The 20480-nt window shown below is 41.3% G+C and overlaps 1 protein-coding gene across 2 annotated transcripts; it reads left to right on the top strand.

Moving 5' to 3' along the window:
- Positions 1-667: 667 nt before the first annotated feature.
- On the top strand, positions 668-18491 carry blk (BLK proto-oncogene, Src family tyrosine kinase). 2 transcript variants are annotated; one of them, XM_029257319.1, is made up of 14 exons: positions 668-734; positions 4992-5104; positions 7136-7244; positions 9725-9761; positions 11162-11255; positions 11362-11460; positions 11843-11946; positions 13036-13185; positions 14004-14156; positions 14709-14888; positions 15152-15228; positions 15927-16077; positions 16956-17087; positions 17681-18491. In XM_029257319.1, the coding sequence occupies exons 3-14, from the start codon at positions 7137-7139 to the stop codon at positions 17878-17880; spliced, it is 1485 nt and encodes a 494-aa protein (XP_029113152.1). In that variant the 5' UTR covers positions 668-734; positions 4992-5104; position 7136; the 3' UTR covers positions 17881-18491. The 2 variants fall into 2 exon arrangements, with proteins under 2 accessions (XP_029113152.1, XP_018599096.1); XM_018743580.2 differs by lacking the exon at positions 668-734 and adding an exon at positions 3564-3622.
- The last annotated feature ends 1989 nt before the right edge of the window (positions 18492-20480 follow it).

Here is a 20480-nt window from a genome sequence, read left to right as displayed (position 1 = left end):
CAGTTTGCTCACATGCACAATACAGTGAAAGTGCAATTTTATCTGCCGGTGTGTAACGCTGCGAAATCGCCTTTATGAACAGAGTGCACTCAGAGTGTGTGTAAATGCACATTTTGTGACTATCAGGCGTCGGTTAGATATGCCAACCGCAGGGCTTCTAGGTTTTAGGTGGATGTATAAATGAGCAGATTACTATAATAAATAAATATGTACACTCATTCCTGTGCATATTTGCTCTACATCGCCTTGCACATGATCTTATCTGAAGCCTTTACAATAAGGGCATCCACTGGCATACGTTCTATGTTTGTTTCTTTAGGACCAAAGCCTCAGTCTTATGGTGTCTCGCAAGAAAATAATCTGTTGTGAATAATCATTTTGCAGTGCATATTTTCGGTTAGAAAGTCGAGGACATTAGGAAGGGAGGGAGGGTGTACAGAGAGAGAAAGGCTACTTTTACCAGTATTTGTTTAATACACTAATGTGGTCTCCTGGGAAGTTCCAGAGCATGTGTTTAACTATATCAAATTTTTTCTGGAAACTAAAGTGCAGTCACATGTTCATTTGTTAGAGACACACACACACAGAAAGAGAGAGAGAGAGAGAGAGAGAGAGAGAGCGAGAGAGAGACCCTAATTCCTAATTGCAAAGCAACAGAAACTTGTGAGGGAACAAAGTGAGGACTGTTGAAGTTCAGCTCTATTATTAGGTTGCAAGCGACAGCTATAATTAAGGTATGTGTATGCATATTTTTTTAAACACATATTTGCTTACACTTGAAGTGTGCCGTTTGGATTTGAGGTCAGTGCTAATTAACTAGGTAAGTTATTATTGAATCTACTTGCTTACAGAATATGCAAATGTCTGAGTATACGCTGAAATGGAAAACATTTTCTGCAGGATGTTTTTAGTAAAGTTTAAACATCACTTAAAAATAGTAAATGGTATTTGTAATAGGAGGGTGCGGTGGTGCAGTGGGTTGGCCCACGGTCCTGCTCTCCGGTGGGTCTGGGGTTCGAGTCCCGCTTGGGGTGCCTTGCAACGGACTGGCGTCCCGTCCTGGGTGTGTCCCCTCCCCCTCCGGCCTTACACCCTGTGTTGCCGGGTAGGCTCCGGTTCTCTGCGACCCCGTATGGGACAAGCGGGTCAGAAAGTGTGTGTGTATTTGTAATTTCAAAAATGACCAGTTTTATTCTATATAGTTTTAATTAGGTAGCGTGCCATGAATATTTACTCTGGGGTTAAAATTATCTGCTGAATAATTGAGCTCTATTATAATTATGAGCAGTAATAAGTCAGTAATAACACCGTAAATAGACATTGCCATCATATGAAGAAAACAAAGAAAAAGTGTGAAAAACATTCAGAAAATTGTTGCTGCAGATTACTGTTTTTAATGTTACAGTTCAAAACTTTATTTCTCGTAAACAATCATATTATGCTGTGTTATGTTGAGTATCCAAGAAAAATGCAAGGTTTCGAGTCCAGTTCAGCAATTTTAAAATGGGACCCTTAAAGCCAGGATACGTCTGGGATTAAAGAAAACCCTTAGTTATACTTCAGTATCGTTTCAAAAATGATGTCTGAGACATTCGAAACATCTAAACATCTGCTTGGCTTATGAGTGATTATCCGAAAGAGTTATTACAAAAACGTCTGTGAGCACATTATAGTAAAGCTGGCTGACTGACAAAGCTTATTGTTGCGATTGTCAACAGTTTTTGTGAAAAAAAACCTTTAGCAGTTACGCTTGTGCAGCTGTAGTGGTAGACCCTCATTGTACACGTTGTTGAGAAGTGCCTTCAAGATCATGTTGAGTCGTGGAGACCTTTCAGTCCATACACTTTACTTTACTGTATGTTTTCCAGAGCCAAACATTTCATGGGTTCCTGTACCCAGGAACTTCGTTGAGGAAGCCTTAATGGAATAAAAGGAACCAAACCTTTGACCACCTGTATCCCCAACATTCCTTGTTGTGAACATGTGTATAGATAGTTGCAATGAATCAAATACTGAGCAGGAATGCATTCTGATGATATCAAGAATTCCACTCTTCCTCATAAATGGTTAGTTTGTTTGAACTTTGCATGGTTTGCGTTCTTGGCCTTTGATGGACATCTTGGAGACATATTGAAGACAAATTTAGCATCATACAGGTTTGATTTACATTGGTGTGGCTTAGCTAATTTGGGTGGAACATCTGCTCTGCGGTCTGAGTAAGGGTCTCAATAATTATTTAAAGGTGCTGGCTCACCTTTTTGTGAAGTAAGGAAGTATATAAGAAGCATACTTCAGGGCACATAGTTTCCATCAGTAATCATCTGATCTCTGGCAATCTGTCACTTGCATGACTGATATCAGTGAGAAATGTAGCCATGGAAAGTTATATTTGTGCTATGATTCTGGTTTTGGGCATCAAATTCTCTTGTCCGTGTATTCTGACGTAGCACTACGTTCGGTGTGATTTATTATCATTATAACGTTGATAAGTTAAATATGAAATTTTAAGGAATTTCAAAATAAATATCCCTTCTCTGCTATGGAAAATAACCATAAAAACATTGAGATACAAAGAAACGTTCAGTCTTTAAAATACTAGTATTTTGCAATAAAGACACCCTTTGTTTCTGAATGTTCTTACTTCTTCTTTAGTGACGCTACTTTGGCTGCTTAGTGCACCCAAAGATTAAGATATGCCATGTGCAATACCAGGCAAAAGTTTGAGTACACTAGTATTGTCATATTTGAGCACATAGTCAGTTACATGAGGCAGCTGGTAGTGTAGTGGTTAGAGTTGCTGCTTTTGGACCCAACAGTTGCAGGTTTGAATCTCACCTCTGGCTGTAGTACCCATGAACAAGGTGCACACACACATTGACTGAAACTGCTTGTCCCAAGCGGGATCGCGGTGAACCGGAGCCTAACTGGCAACACAGGGCATAAGGCTGGAGGGGGAGGGGACACACCCAGGATGGGATGCCAGTCCAACACAAGGCACCCCAAGAGGGACTCAAACCCCAGGCCCACCAGAGAGCAGATGCAGGCTAAAACCACTGTGCCCCCTGATGAACAAGATACCTACTCTGAATTGCTCCAGCAGAATTACCCAGCCGTATAACTAAGCAAATAGCTGTAGTTTGCTTTGGAAGAAAAGTGTCAGCTAGAAATGTAAAGTGTGTTCACACATTTGATCAGGAATGAGTGTCTCTTCTGCAGTACTTCCTGGAGGTATAAAGACAATTGTGAGCCACCTGGTTTCACGCTTCTGCCGTATTTGTGCACATGGTATTTGGAGCACACTGAAGTAAACATCACTAACAGTTTAAAAAACACACACTGTAAATTTGTGACATGTTCTGCTGTATCAGATGTGAACACATGCGTGTTGAAGCTGGCAGAATTTGCATTTACCTTTGTCTCCATACGAGACACCGTGAGGATGGGTAGCGCAGAAGAACGATAATGATTTGAGCAGATAGCGAGAGGTAACAGGATGTTCCACCTCCTCTGTTGATGGCCTGTCTGGCCACGCAGAGCAGAACGGCAGTTGGTGCACAGTCGTCTGTGCCCTACTTACACCACCTCATGTCTCGTTCAAAGCAGCGTGGAGACCTTCTCTAAGGTACACTCTTTAATACTTTACTTTACATCTATTCAGTGTTAACTTGTTGGCATTAGTAATGTGTTGATAAAATACTGGCATTTCAGCCTTCCTGTACTTAATGGTGAAAAACTCAATATATTTATGATGCATAGAGGCTATTTATGAATGGAAATCGTTACCTGGGAGGTCTCGGCAAACGTCTTGCCTGAACTATTGTTCTGACTATAACCCTACGGAAAGGTTCAAGGGGCTTCCTTCAAAAAACCAATGACTAACATTTCATTGTGTTTTTTATCTCAGCGTTTACAAGAGGTTAATATGCAGCTTGCTTCTTTAATATCTGAGCAAGTCAGTTGTCAGTGATGTGCGCCACATGCAATTCCTTAATGGATCCCTTCCAAAAATCATGCTCTCTTTGTGAGTATTACTTTTTCTTTCTTATCACAGCAGACATGGGCTGTCCAACAATGAATATTGAAATTTTGTTTTGGGGAAGCTACACCTAAGGTATAACGTTAGTAGAAGAAACCCAATTCCCTGCTGTTTTTAAAACACTTAACAAATGGATGAACTATTTAACAGGTGAAACGGGATTCTTTTAGTGGCACCCAGCTGAACTAACGTTCAAAATATGTTGGATCATCAAAAATTTAACATGTTGGCACAACATCATGCAAGATGTCACTGTACTTTTGAAAATTAAACCAAGACTGTATTGATGTTATTCTTTGACTTGAACTTCTACTCTGAGTTGGGGTTTGTGAAGGTAGTCTGTGGAGAATATAACATATAAGTATGTATGCCAGGCCTCGCAAAGAACTCTATTTAGCCACATAACACAACTCACCACCATAGACACAGTTAACAGATACAATTTGAAAATGAAAAGATGCAAATGAATTGTACAGACAATTTCCAGTGCGTTGCAAACTCCTTTTCTGAAGATTCCTGATGCTAAAGTCAGTAAGTTGTGAGATTTCGGGACCGAATGCAGAGCTTCAAAGGAAGGGTGTTTGGCATTCAGACGCGCCTCTACTTTGAGCCTCTTCAGCCTTTAAAGGTCTGGAACAATTTGCTGGGATCAGCGCTCAGCACACGTCTCACAGACGCTGTACACGGCTGCCTCCGCAGAGGAAGATGATTCTCCCATTTCGTTTAAAGCCTTTCCAATTTCGTCACTGTTTTATATCAACAAATACCGAGCAGCTTCAGCTTCCTGGATTTTTCACGAGACTCAATGTAATATTCGTTCATTTGAAACATGTGGAATAATGGTTGTATCTTTCCAATTATACAGTAAATGCTGCAGTGAGACCAAAATGCCATGTGTGTTTGTAAAGGTGGTCTCTGAACAACTCAGAGAGCAAAAAGTTTCTCCTTTTCTCAGCGCGGGCATGAACCCACGCTGCCGCACTTGCGCACGTTGCCAGAGAACGACCTGACGGAGGGGACGGGAGGGCGACACGGACACACCTCTGCGACAGCAGCCGGGTCTTCCAGGTAAGAGAGCGATCCAGGCCATTGGATGCAAAACTCCCGAGCTGACAAACATACGACATGCAGAATAGTAAACGTTACCGCATCACCTCAACAGCCAACGTTTGTACAACACAGTTTACCCCTTCCTTCAGCGACCTTCTGTCAGTCAACTAAGTAAGGGGGGGTTCTTTCACCGCTGATCGGTGTGGCTCACCGATGTGTTGCGTGTCCCAAATTCCATCAGGGCGCTTCATGATCCGACACAGCCTGCTCCTCCTTTACTGTTCGCAGCTGCTGCGAATACGCGCATTTTGAATGTACTGAAAAGGGGCAGCTGGTGGCGGAGAGTTTGAGGACACGCGCTTGTAACGTGAGGTTTACCACTTTAAGTAGCACGAATGGTTCTGCTGCCCCGGCCTTCAGGAAGGTATTCGACATGGGGAAAATGGGCCCATCTCCATACGCCGTTAAACCTACCAGCAGGTTTGGAGAAAAATTCATGCTGAGGAGGAGAACTACAGTTGTTCATTGTGACTATATATAAATGACTGTTGTTCCATCACTTATTTCATTGCTTCCTTGTGGTACACACCATGAGAACCTCAGACAGTACACATAACCTGACAGGTTTAAACAGTTAAACAGTGTTTGTGCATTTCAGAAGAGAGGAGACACACACACACACCATTACCTGTCATTTCCAGACTGAATTACACTTCTGATTGTCCGCGCTACTTTCAGCCACAGTTTTTACCTCTTTGTGCACTTGCTTGAAGAATTTCTTTGTAAGAGTTTGAATTTGGTGCATTGCCTTGTTGTTTGTGTTTTCTCATAGCCTGAGCTTCGTGTTTATCTGTAGCATGTGGGGTCCTTTTACATTGTCATCATATGACTGCCACAAAGCATGCTCGTGAACACAAGTATTTCACAAACTTATCATTGTAGCCAGTTTGGACAAAGCATCAGTTATAATAATAATAATAATAATAATAGGCTCCGGCTCTCCATGACCCAGCTTGGGATAAGCGGTTGAAGACACTGCATTGTAAGACCAGTGGTTTTCTACTGAGTTTGACTTTAGGTGCGCTGAGGAAAAACACTTCATGGTTAAGTTCTCTATTGAACGATAACCATGTTTATCATTGTGACCTGTTTAAAGTCAAATGTAAAAAACTTTTACATTTTACTTTAAACAAACAAAAAGCTAAGTGGCATTTTTTTTTTTTTTTTTTACTTTATTTGATAGGTCATAGTCAAAAAATGTTAGTAAAATTATTAATCCAGTTGGTTTGGTGCTCTTCCCTGTGTTTGCTTGATGAAGGAATTGTATTAAGCCAAAATGCATGACAGCATGAAATCATGTGGCAGCCTTTGGGGTAAAAAATGTTTTCATACTCATGCTTAGGAACAAATGACTATTCAACACTGTACAGATATTACACAGTCTGTGATTCACAAATTAATACCTTATTTTTTCTTTATGTTCACAGTAAGATCAATTTGAGCCTGTATGATTTTATCATGCTAAAAATGGAACAAAAAATTTGCATGTAGTCTGAACTATGAGATAATTTTTTTGATACCCCTGCTGTTTTTCCTCTGACATTAAAGATAATCAGTGATAGTGAGGGTGATATAGATACACCCTCCAGATGTGATATTTTACCATTTTTTGTCCGTTAATCAGAAAATGGCCATCATTTAGTTTCCAATATGACATTCGTTCCCCACGCATCAAGAGATTTTGAGGACATTACCATGTATCTTACGAATCATGGAAAACTATTTTTTGATATAAAGAACAAAGATCTGAAAGACATTTCTTTATAAAAACAAATTTCTCGTAGGTAGATTAAAAAAAAAGTGATTCTGACACACGTTTCCTTTGGGTTTTTCCTATGTTCGTAAATGTGGTTGTGTGTCAATTAAATAGTCTGACACTAAAAAATTATTCTTTGAATCACTTACAAAGCACTGTTTCTTTCTTTTGGTTCTTTTTCTTGTTGTACTCGCTGCTAATCTGGCCTTCAACATGGTTTTTCATGTGTCAAGAATGGGTTGCACATGCAGTGGCCCCAAATCAGATCGGACTGCAAACAAGAACTCGAGCAAAGGGAATGTACAGCTGGGAAACAACTTGACTCTTCGAGGAATTCCAGTAGTAAGTATGGTTAAAATGTCACGGGTCACTATGCTGTGAGTTATGTGCATAGTCATCCTTAAGGTAGTTTGTTTTCAGACTGTGTGGTACTAAAGTTTAAGGTTTACTGCTCTTTTTTGATTTTAATGTACATTTACACATTCAGCTAACACTTTTCTCCAAAACAACTTACAATGTTGAGGTTACAATTATTTACACATTTGTACAGCTGGGTAGTTTTTTTACTGAAGTAAATCAGGGTAAGTACCATGCTCAAGGGTACTACAGCCAGAGGTGAGGCTCAAACCTGTGGGTCTAAAGGCAGTAGCACTAACCACTATGCTACCAACTGTCCCATGTATGTAATGTAGGTAAGAGATAATTGAAAAGTTAAATTGTTGTTTTTGACTATAGCTATATCTAAGATGACTGTATGGTGGCCCAGCAGGTAGCTCTGCTGCCTCACAATCGTGGGGCTGTTTGGGCCTAGGTTAAAATCCGGCTCCATCTGTGTGTAGTTTGTATGTTTTCTACATGCATTTCCACTGGGTGCTCCCATTTCCTCCCACAATACAAAAACATTCAGTTTAGGTGAACTGGTAATGCTAAATTGCACATTGTGTGTGTGTGTGTGTGTGTGTGTGTGTGTGTGTGTGTGTGTGTGTGTGGGTAGCCAGTGATGGACTGGCATTCTGTCCAGGGTGTCCCCCACTTAAGCCTTGCACCTAGTGATCTTGGAACAGGTTTAGAACCTCTGGGACCCTGCTCAGGACAAGCAGAAAACAAAAGTAAATTCAAGATCTTTGTAGTCTTACCCTGGGCTGTGAAGTCATTACACAAAACCACACACACACACACACACACACACACATTTTCTGAACCGCTTGTCCCATACGGGGTCGCGGGCAACCGGAGCCTACCCGGCAACACGTGACCCAAAAATTGTTTTTGACTCTAACTCCATGACTCTGACTCCACAGTACTGCCCAAAAGTTGCACATTATTTTGGGGGTCGACTTATCTGGTGAATATCGGCCTAACCCTATATTACACCTCTAAATTTTGGGGGTCGACTTATACGCCGGATCGACTTATACACCAGCATATACTGTACATTTAGTCAGAGTCGGTACATCTTAACTGACTCTGACTCCAAATCCAGTAACCCAATAATTGCTTCTGACTACGACTCCACAGCACTGGTTTTACCCATAATTAAATCACAACATCTTTATTATAATTTCCGTGAAGAGTGTAGATAATAAGGAAGGCTGGAAGTGACCAGAAGCTGATGAACACTGATGAATGTATTGGTCATGAATTTATCAGCTATCAGCATTCAACAAGAGGTTGTGCAAATTATTTTTCACTTTTGTTAACCGCTCATCCTGGTGAGGGTCATGGTGGTCCAGGGCCTATCCCAGAATCACTGAATGCAAGGTTGGGTAGGATACAACCTGGACAGTACACCAGTTCATCACTGGGTAGCCACACACTTTAGGCAATTTAGCATCTCCGGTTCAACTGAACCGCATGTCCTTGAACTGTGGGAGGAAACCAGAGCACCTGGAAGAAACCTACACAGACACGGGGAAAACATACACCTTGACTCGAGCCCTGTGCTTCCGGGTTAGGTCCCAGACAGCTGTGACCCTGCACTGGACAGTTACTGATAATTACTGGAAAATGACAGTGGGCGATTACTGACAGTTACTGAAAATAGATATATCGATGGACGTGTTGCACAGTATTTTTATTTTACTTTTATCCGATTTATTTATAGTTTATAGAGCTGAAACTACAAAGAAATTTAGGGATTTCTGTACCATGAAGCTTTTAGTGATTATGACCAAGCAGTCAAAGTAACTTTGGAGTTGTGAAGAGCCTTTTGGTCCCAGTTGTGTCTGTAATCTGAGTTTTATGCACCTACTCGTGCGATGAACATTGGTGCATATAGTGGTAAGTTGAAAGAAACAAACTGTACTTAAAAATCACAGGTCTGCAACTATGTCTCTCTTTTTCCTTATGCAATGCACAAATTGTATTTCTCTGAGATGTATGTCGCTTTGGAGAAAAGTGTCTGCTAAATTAATACATGTAAATGTAATTTGAGAAGAGGGGGTGCGGTGGCGCAGTGGGTTGGACCGCAGTCCTGCTGTCCAGTGGGTCTGGGGTTCAAGTCCCGCTTGGGGTACCTTGCGACGGACTGGCGTCCCGTCCTGGGTGTGTCCCCTCCCCCCTCCGGCCTTACGCCCTGTGTTGCCGGGTAGGCTCCGGTTCCCCGTGACCCTGTAAGGGACAAGCGGTTCTGATAATGTGTGTGTGTGTGTGTGTGTGTGTGTGTAATTTGAGAAGTAAGCGTAGCTAATATTCATGTTTTATTACAGTTCCCACATATTTACACATAAATGAGAGGACAACAAGGCTGAACTGTATAATTTTATAACCGAACAAAGCAACCCGTCACAGTCGAAATCTGACCTTCTTTTTATCATTCATAGGAATCTGATGCATATGGACTAAACGCTCAAGATTCTGGTAATGCTGAGTTTTATTTTGTATTAATTCTTAACACCTTGAGACCCAAACTAAACCTTTTCATGCAACATGTAGCTGTAAAAGCTGTAAAAGACAGGCAACTTGTAGTTTGTACGTTGTAGGTGCTACAGCTATTGTATCCTTGTAGATGGAAATGGTTCAAATACCACAAGTCACTATGGTAACACTGCTGTGTTGAGAAGTAGATTATAGACAACAGTTCATACGGTGCATGTTTAACTTTTCCAGCATTGCTAATAAAAAGGAGCTCGATCACATGCTATGTGGCCACAGAATCATTCGCCAACTCGCTCCTGCCCCCAGGCTTTTGCCATATGCCTCTTTTTTCTTCTCAAGGCAAATTCAAGAACTTTTTGTCTGAGCTCATGAGCATGTGAGCGTGCGGCATCCCTGTGAAATGCGGCAGCTCAGCAACACAAAGTAGCTCATTATTCAACATTGAAGAATCGCTCTCTAAGTATTATGCATCATGACATACACTAACCAGCGAACTAAATACATAATGTCTTATAACTTAAAAAAGTAGTTCATGAAATGAACACTAAAATAAATGGAAAAACCTGGTGATGTACAGTACTGCTGACACAAGGAGAACACAACACTTCAAAATGAAAAAGCTTCTCATTGAGCTCAAAATGTCATTTTTTCTTTTGCTCTCATAGTGGTGTATGCACTAATGTAAAGGTACTGGAAAAATAAATGATAAGATGTTCAAAACATCACTAAGGTGTAGTCAACATGGTATGTGCTCATTTTGTGGAGCCTGGAACTGCAGGTAGAAGGTTCATACTGGTTTGAGGAGGTGAATCTTGTACTTGTAAATTTCTCTGTGCATGGCTCCTCCAACTCCTGGGTGCATTTACTTCTTCTCATGGCTGGGAACAGCAGTACTGTTCCTGTTCCCCACAAACACCTGCTTTAGACACATCACCCAGCCAGCAGGAAAAGTTGAGATGTGATGTACATGACTGCTTAGGAAGAAGAAGAATCCTGAAGGCTGAACCTTGTCTTCAAATGGAATAAGTGTAGCACGTCAATGCCACGTCAGTGTTTCATACTTTCTAATATGGAATAGGAAGGATTTATTTTTGTTAGAAACACACATTCATGAGGCCTGGAGTTCCTCGTGCTCTCAGGAATTGTAAACACGGCCATTCTTCAACAACGCAAGGAAGAGGAATAGCTCACAACACATTGCTCTCCCAACTGTGCTGTCCAGGTGTCCCCCTATAATTTTTCTCTGTTGTGCCTCTACCACGGGCAGTTGGTCTTCCATCGCATTTCCCACTATCATTAAGTTTACAGAAAAAGTGCACAGTGTTCCATTACTGCCTTAGCTAAATTTACTAAGAATTTCACCACATTTTGTGTGATTTCAGAGAAGGACATTGCCATTGCTCAACATGACTTCAAGCCAGTGAACAATAATGACTTGCCTTTCAAAAAGGGGGACAAGTTCCAGGTTCTCCATGAGTAAGTTCTGTTTTACCACAAAACCTAAAATTTTGACTTGTTTTACAAGAGCTACAATACATTTCTCTATTTATTAACTGGATTGTGTCTTTTCTGTTTTACAAAGAGATGGAGAGTGGTGGTTCGTCAAGTCACTGGTCACGGGAGAGGAGGGGTACATTCCTTGTACATATGTGGCAAGGGCAGATACACTGGATATCGAGAAGTAAGTACAACCTGGCAATAAGGCACCGTATTGTAAATGATTCCAACAAAGCTGGAAAAAAAATTTCCTGATGTGCGACCCATCCCCTTATTGTCTGAGTGTAAATCAAAAAGTATCCAACACATTAAAAAGAAGGCAAATAGCATTATTGTGGATAGTTCTTAGCTTACTCTCTTAATTTAATATTTGAATTCTAATTATCAAAGAATAATTAAGAGACTCTTACAGCAACATAAAAAATATAGATTTATAGGAAATGTTTTACAGAAAATTACCTATTTCTTTTTTCCCATCAAAACATGACCTAGTGAGTGATGGCCAAAGAAAGAGTCATCACTAGGTAGAGATTGATAATTGTAAGGTTGTTCATTGCCAATTTCAGATGGTTCTTCAAGAACCTGAGTCGCAGAGACACTGAACGTCTGCTACTAGCACCAGGAAACAGAGTCGGGTCTTTTCTCGTAAGAGAAAGTGAGACCAGCAAAGGTTTGTACAGCACTTGAATCGACGACCACAGTCGCTGTCTACAATATAATTAAAAGTCTGACAGAGGTGGTGGTCAGAAATGGCCATAACTTGTCTTAACATTAACCACAGATTTCATCTGCAATTGCATATGAGGGAAGTCCTAAAAAGAATTAATATTATATGGAGTACTGAAAGAGGGGGTGCGGTGGCGCAGTGGCGCAGTGGGTTGGACCACAGTCCTGCTCTCCGGTGGGTCTGGGGTTCAAGTCCTACTTGGGGTGCCTTGTGACGGACTGGCGTCCCGTACTGGGTGTGTCCCCTCCCCCTCCGGCCTTACGCCCTGTGTTGCCGGGTTGGCTCCGGTTCCCCGTAACCCCGTATGGGACAAGTAGTTCAGAAAATGTGTGTGTGTGTGTGTGTGTGTGTGTGGAGTACTGAATTAATATGAATTCTCACATAGCAGTTGGAGTAAAGTTGCTTAAACATTCAGTATGATGCTCATAAAATATATGCATGTACGTAGAAATATATTTACAAGATATTACCAAAAGACATCATTTATTTCAAAGAACAGTGCCTGTGCAACATTTCAGTTTTATTTTTATTTCTTCATTTTTTTTTTTTGCCAAAAATTTTTGAAAAGAAAAGCATTTTGTGAAGGAGTGTCATGGTGTGGAAACTTTTGACCATTTTCCCACATCTTATGACAGATAAAAAACATTCTTATGATACCCAACCCTGTACTCATGCTATCTCACCTTTTCTGTAGCCAAAAATAAGAGGAGGCTGAAAGGAAGGAGATCTGATGAGAATCCAAGTATCGGTAATAATGGGAAGGCTGAACTTAGCGATGCCACAGTTGAACGCTTCTGGCAATGCTTCACAAAGCAGCAGGAATGCTGGGAAAAGTGATGCATGTGCAACATTCTTTGAAATAAATAAAAAGTCTTCAAAACTTTAATCAGAACTCATATGTCACACGTGTGATGAGTCAGGCTTTCTTATAGTGGAATGTAAAACGACGATATTGTTGCTTTTTGTCACTTCTGTTTACCAACAGGTAACAAGAGCAGTTCCGCACATGTACTTGTTCCTCTTTCGTTCCAGGATCATTCTCTTTATCCATCAGGGACTTGGATCCGGAACATGGAGATGTTGTGAAACACTACAAAATCCGTGCCCTCGATAACGGTGGTTACTACATCTCCCCAATGACCTCTTTCCAGTCACTGCAAGAGCTGGTGAAGTATTACTCCAGTACGTTGAAAGCACATAAAGTGTCAGTCTAGCAGTGTCCAGAGTCGCTTGCTGCATTTTTGATCGTATTTTCGCTCATTGACTTGATGCAAACCCCGCGACATCTCTGGGGAAAAGTATCCTTAACTGCTCATCGTGGGTTTCCTGTGAGCGTAAGGAGATCTTTCCACCATCGCGGCAAACAACCGCGAGATGGTGAGATGAAAGCGGCTCCCAGCTGAGCGCAACGTTTACATTCTTGACCGGTAGACATGGCCTCCAAGATGAAAACACAAAAAAAAAAACGCACTACAAAGTCACACTTGCAGTTTAGAAATTACCAACAGTATAACGTGACATCTATACGTGATGTTTCTAGAGAACAGATGAAGAAATAGAAAACATGATAAGAATCTTGTAATAGTTCACAAAGAGAACAAGTCTGTCTCAACCTATGTAATTCAAACACTTCATTATTTTGGCAATATATGAATTAGAAACCCGGTGAAACCACTGAATACTGTAAGGAGAGATAGAGGTTTTATTAGCAAGATCGGTTCAAAGAGCCGTTCTGGATTGATGTTTGCATTTATTCATTCAGCTGACGCTTTTCTCCAAAGCAGCTTACAATGTTAATGTACCCATAATTATTTAGCCATTTATACAGCTGACTAGTTTTACTGGAAAAGCACAGGGGAGGTACCTTGCTCAAAGGTACTACAGCTGGAAGTGGGAATCAAACCTGCAACCTTTGTGTCTGTAGGCTACAGCTGAACGCATGTTAGCAAAACAACTCTTCAGTGTCCCTGAGCCGTGTGACCTCTGCCCCCCTTGCACAGGGACGGCGGACGGCCTGTGTCAGCGGTTGACAGGTCCCTGCAAGCCACTGAAGCCCCAGCAGCCCTGGGCGCAGGACGCCTGGGAGATCCCACGCGAGACGTTGAAGATGGTGAAGAAGCTGGGTTCGGGACAATTTGGGGAAGTGTGGATGGGTAAGTGCAGAGCGCACATATTCCTATTTTTCTTGTTTTTTGGCCATGACTTTCTTCTACATTTACTTTTACATTTATTCATTTAGCAGACGCTTTTCTCTAAAGCAGTGCACATCTCAGAGAAAATACAATTTGTGCATTACCTTAGGAGAAAGAGAGACATAGGTGCAGACGTGTGATTCTTAAGTACAGTTTGTTTCTTTCCACTATATACACCAGTGTTCATCACACGAGTAGCTGCATAAAATTCAGAATAGACAATTCCTGATCACCTTCTGAGATTTTTTTTTGAGATACACAAGCATTTACATACAATACAGGAGTAGTGGCTGTGTAACATGAGCTTGAGAGATTAAAGCAAAACAACATGTTCTAAAACAACATGTTAAAAATAAAGTACAGGGGAAAACAAGAGAGCTAAAAATACCAAGGCCTTGACTCATGAGTCATCTACAGTTCTGTGTGGAACACGCAAGTAGTCGTGAGTCAAAGGGCGCTGGTGCGTCGATGAGGTACACCCCAGTGCCTTCAGCGATGTCCACGTCTTAAAAGGTTACTACAAGAACAACCAGAAGGTGGCCATCAAGACGCTGAAGGAGGGCAGCATGGAGCCCGAGGCCTTCCTCCAGGAGGCCAACCTCATGAAGCAACTGCAACACGACCGGCTCGTGCGCCTCTACGCCGTTGTCACAAAGGAGCCCATCCTCATCGTTACAGAGTACATGGCAAACGGTGAGACACCTCTGTCACGGCATGACCTTCGCTCTGTAGCACCGTCACGCTGCGCATTGTGTTGTGCAGCTGAAACCTGAGGAAGGAAGACTCCACATGACTTGTCTCCCGCCCAAGACTGGCGAATGCATCCCTGTTGCATGTTTTCAGATCACTCAGCCACGTTAGGGCTCCTTGCAGCGACAAAGCAGCACTTCTTTGCCTTTGCTTTCAGGATTTCGATGTCTGTTGGTGCGATGATGTGTGTTTGTGATTCTTTTAAGGGAGCCTACTTGACTTTTTGAAAACCGAGGATGGGAAACATCTGAAGCTGCCTAAACTTATAGACATGTCTGCACAGGTACTGAACACAAGACATTATTCTTTTAAAATTACGCCATTATTTCATGTATAAAAACACTGACTTATAGCGCACAAAATGCTGTGTATGTATAAATTCTTCTGTTGATAGCAATCATTCATTTCTGCATATGGCTTCATCGCAGGGTGTAAAGCAAGCACATTATTTCAATCTTGCAGTATTTTTATATTCTCGTTAAGTATTTCTTATAGTCAGACAAGGTCTCATCTATATTTATCCTCAAAGGTCATAGCAGTTTAACAGTTTTAGCAAAATAGTCGTTTGTGGTCAAGCTAAATGCCTTTGGTCTGAAAACCTCACAGTCAGTATCATATTGACATCCGGACAGGATGTGATGTATTTTTTTCCACTTGCTTTTGCCATGCCCAAGAGACAACATAAATTGCATTTCCTCAGAGAGTGTACATCCTGTTTGAACCACTTCATAGATGTCGCAACAAGCTAGTTGTCTCCTACCCTCGGAAAATGGCCTCGACAGCCCCATTAAACTGTCTTACATTCTTCCATATAAATTCACCTTATACTCAAGAATCCAGCATCCCTTGTTTATTGTTATACCATACAAGGCATCCATCCCTGAGCCTACAAAACAAAACGTGCATTTTCAGTTCAATTTCAGTTCAATTTCAGTTCAATTTCAGTTCTCGGTGTAATGCAGTGCTCTGTTCCCTTTGTAGATTGCAGAAGGCATGGCTTACATCGAAAAGAAGAACTATATTCACAGGGACCTGAGAGCCGCAAACATTCTCGTCTCGGAGACGGTGCACTGTAAGGTCGCTGACTTTGGCCTTGCCAGGATAATCGAGTCAGAGTACACGGCACACGAAGGTATGACATGTCACGCAAAAACATGCTGCTTTATGAAGAAAAAACATTTTTTTTGTTTAAGGAGGGAATAGCATGACTCTGAAGAAGGCCGGTTCGTTCAGGCCTCGCTCTTTGCTCTCAACTATTACTCAATTTGTTCACCTTCACTGGACTCCCCAATTTAAATTTAGAGCGGCTTCAAACATTTATTGCCATCGTGTGACTCAAACGTGCTTGACTCTTACTAAACGTGCTAAAAACACTTCTTACTGTGTTGAAGGATATGATAAAATACTTGTGTGGTACACGTACCTTTTTAAGGGGGTTTTCATGGGGAGTTTTAAGTTATAAATAGTACTACAGTATCATCAAACTTTTAAAAGTATTACAGTAAATGAGTTACAGTCATGCCCTAAGATACACACATTTGAGTTATGAGTTAATATTTAACTGATGTTAACTGTTGAAAAATTCGTGCCCGTTTAACGGGATTTGGTGATTTCTTAGCATAAATGGGTGCCAGTTTTGGGACTCGTTTTACCATTTAACTTACTAACGATAATTATATCTTTGACTTACTAGAACTCACTTTAAAAAGGGTTTTTTAGATGTATGGATGAGTGACCCATTGTAAGTGTATCTAACAGTGTAAGTCACATTGGTGAATAAGGTGTGTGGGCTTATAACGCTACATAGAGTTCATTGAAAGTTGCTTTGGAGAAAAGCATCATCATCATTTTTTTTTTTTTTTTTTAGATGTACGTCGCTTTGGACAAAAGTGTCTGCTAAAAAATAAATAAATTAATAAATAAATAAATGTAAATGTAAATGTAACACACTACCTTCATAAGGTAGACATTATTTGACTGTTTTCTCATCTATTTGTCTTTAATTCCCAGGTGCAAAGTTTCCTATCAAATGGACTGCACCTGAAGCAATAAACTTTGGCACTTTTAGCATCAAGTCAGATGTCTGGTCTTTTGGCATTCTCCTCACAGAAGTAGTTACGTATGGGAGAACACCATATCCAGGTAAGCAGTGGAGGTAATTCCAAAAAAAATCACTTTATTTGCACTTGATTTAAAGGAAGTTATGTGAGCGTTTCAGTGCAATGCTGCGAATGACCAGCAGGGGGAGGTGCACACAATTTTTTTGGACATACAATTCAAAATTCATGTACAGTTTGCTCAGAAATGGCCTAATGCAAGTTGGATTTTTTTTCCCTTACATTTACCTGATGCTTTTCTCCAGAATGCTACGGTATTAACGTATCTAAAACCCACCTAATCCATTTACACTCCTGAGTCATTGTTACTGGAGCAATTTACTGTTAGTACCGTACTCAAGGAGACTACAGCAGTAAGCAGGATTCTAATGGGTTAGGGTTAGGGTTCGAAGGCAGTAGCTCCAACCACTACACTACTGGCTGAGATATATCTGAGATATATTCACACTTGTAAGAGCTTTCACTATATAATAATCCAGAGGCCCAAGTTGCTGATTCAGTAGGGCACATATTTCAAGAGATGACAAAAACAAAGAATTATTTTGCACAAAAAACAAGGTGCCTGCAATGTTTAACTGTTGGCCATTTTTCCAATGATCTTTTCCAATTGTTTGCCAGGCATGACGAACCCAGAAGTGATCCGACATCTGGACAAGCACTACAGAATGCCGTGCCCCGAGCACTGCCCGGCCGAGCTCTATGAGGTCATGCTGAAGTGCTGGCAGGAGAGACCTGAGGACCGGCCCACGTTTGAGCACCTGCAGTACATCCTGAATGACTTTTTCATCGCCACAGAGGGACAATATGAGCAGGCTTAAGCATCCACATCTGTACTGTCAGAGACATCCTGCACACACAGGACAACTGGGCAAATGTAACGGTAGTGACTATCTGCTAAGGATTTTCCACACCTTGGATTTCCATCAAAGGAGCTGAAATTGGCGGGAAAAGCAGAACGTTGGACTCAGAAGTGGAAAAATGCAACAGTGATGGCTGAGACTAAATATACAGGATATTTATTTGAACTTTCGCTAACTGCAGCACTCTGTGTTGGTGTTGATGTCCCTGTTCTGCATCGAAGTCCGTAATTGTTTCTTGGAATAAACATGACCAACAGTAGGCTTTGGAATAAAAACGACCAACAATCATCAAGTTTATGGAGCACAGGGATCCTAAAAAGTCTACAGTCACTTGCGGCTCTTAAAACAAAACCACAGGGATCGGCGGTGCACAGGTGTGTATCCAAGTGACATACAGTACAATGCTATTGTAGATATCATCAAATCATACAGAAATGTTACGCAACATATGCTAATTTAAAATGCAGACCAGACACTGTAATGAACTGTTTCCTAGTCTCCCCAGAAAAAAAACGTTTTGCATTTTTAATTTCATTCCAGTTGCCATTCTGTGGTTAATTAATAAAATATACAGCAGTGTTTAGCTGTTCTACTCTTTTATCACTTGTAATAAAATAAATATATAAATTCTAAGAATTTGGATATTATAGCTTTTAAAAAATGCAAAACTGAAATAAGATGCTTTAAAATGAAATAGATTGTATTGTAAAAGGGGGATACTCAATGGTAGCCTCTCTGGCTCATACTTTTATTTTCTATGTGATTCTTAATTTAATGGAACATAAAAATGTTTGAAAAACTAGTCCAACCCGACTGACTGTGGCTTCACAGTGAAATGGCAAACAGTTCTTTGGGCATTAAGGGTGGGTGTGCATCTGTTTATAGGAGTGTCTTTGTGTGTTCGCATGCATGTGCTTGTGCGTGCGGGTGTGTGTTTATAGCTCAGGCAGCGCAGCGATCTCCTAGTGAGTCCCCAGGGTGGCATCTTACAGATAGCACCAAGAATCTGTGCCGGGGGGCCTATCCCTGGCATCCTGTGAGGCAGGTCCCACAGGAGAAACAGGAAGAATGAAGGCGGGTTCCATTCATACCACCATTCAAGGGCCAATTAAAGTCTTCAGGGGGATCTTCCACTGTGCCGGGATCTTGTGCTGTAAATGAGTGTTATGGCCCGATTCATCTCAAGAATATATTTTATACTTGCCTAAATGAAAGAAAGAAAAACCCTCATGTCCAAAGCAGGGATTCTGCACCTGGACTCTTTGGATCTTGAGGGGTTCCATGGATGAGCTTCAGGGGGCTGCAAAGTACAGGCGTACTTTGAACACAACGTGGTATGACTAAGTAAAGGTTCAAAAATAAAATGAAAATGTTAATAAGCTAATTCTTTCTATGGCACTTCTTTGTGAAGGTTATCTATTTTCGGTGAAATAAACTGAGTGCGATACTTTCTCCAAATTTATTTATGGACATTTTGCGAGGAGAGGGTCTGTAGCTTTCATCAGATTCTGAATGGGCTCCGTGGGGAAGAAAATGTACTGAACTTAGTTAAAAAGACAAGCAAAATGAAACAGGGTGACTTTAAACATTTCGGGACATTTCTACCAATGCTGTGTATGTTTCTGAAATATCGCTAAAAGTTGTACACACATTCTCTGTATGTCATCCTACGAAAAGAGCGCACACAAATAAAATTGAAAACTCAATGATTGCACCAAAAATGAGAGCAGAACCAGAACCGTACACTGGTACTGACTGAGAACATAGTGTTCAGTGGGTTCGCAAGGACCTCGGTAACAGAGCCGACCCACCGTAACTATTGACAGGATCTTTGTCCACATTTCATAAAACGTTGAGACAGTGCAGCTGAATGATTTGCGAGTGTTTTTAATTGCTTTGGTGGCTTAGAGAAACCCTGCTTTTCAACCCACCAGGTCTTCTCCGTGTAACAGATGAATTATTTGTGTCTCTAAGGACGGACAGAAGCTGTTTCGAAATAAAAAATTGAATGCTTCCACTCTCAGTTAGAGCAGTAAAACGGAACGGCGCAGAAATAGTGAGAATGACAAAATGTAAGCCCTTAAAGGCAGAAAATCAAATTCATTGTCACACAAGGGCAGCTTGGTCACCCGCATGTGGTAACCTGGAAGTCAAATTTCCTGCCGATGCCTTATCTCTCTCTGATACCAGGGGCAACCGGCAGGTGTCAGTACACAATAACCGCTCTCATGCTGGTCTGCTCACAAGCACAAGCCACTGAAATATTCATCTGGGTTACTTCCGCTGTGCAGAAGACACGGTGGGACGACGCTGAAACATCAGCCTCAGTTCGTTCGTGTAGGGCTGACAAACACCCGGAGGATGCTCAGGGAAGGCCAAGACACGCATGACCTTTGCATTTGCCATTTCACTGACACCTTAATCCAAAGTGGATTACATTTTTTCCTATTTGTATTTTTTCCTGTTTGTATAGCTCTTGATGTCACATGTAATTCAGTGGCATCCTACCCTGGGTAACCTTTTTCTTAAAGCAAACCAGGACGAAGGCCGCGCTTTGA

This window comes from Scleropages formosus, chromosome 1 (genome assembly GCF_900964775.1).
Source record: "Scleropages formosus chromosome 1, fSclFor1.1, whole genome shotgun sequence".
NCBI lineage: Eukaryota > Metazoa > Chordata > Actinopteri > Osteoglossiformes > Osteoglossidae > Scleropages > Scleropages formosus.
Note: the sequence above shows the minus strand (reverse complement) of the source record. Positions and strands in the feature narration are given on the sequence as shown.

What these genes read in the sequence shown, in the direction of transcription:
- blk (XM_029257319.1), top strand. Translation starts at nt 7,137, where the DNA reads ATGGGTTGCACATGCAGTGGCCCCAAATCAGATCGGACTGCAAACAAG. An exon ending in TACAGAGTACATGGCAAACG is followed by an intron (nt 14,889 to 15,151) that starts GTGAGACACCTC and finishes GATTCTTTTAAG; the next exon opens with GGAGCCTACTTGACTTTTTG. An exon ending in TGGGAGAACACCATATCCAG is followed by an intron (nt 17,088 to 17,680) that starts GTAAGCAGTGGA and finishes ATTGTTTGCCAG; the next exon opens with GCATGACGAACCCAGAAGTG.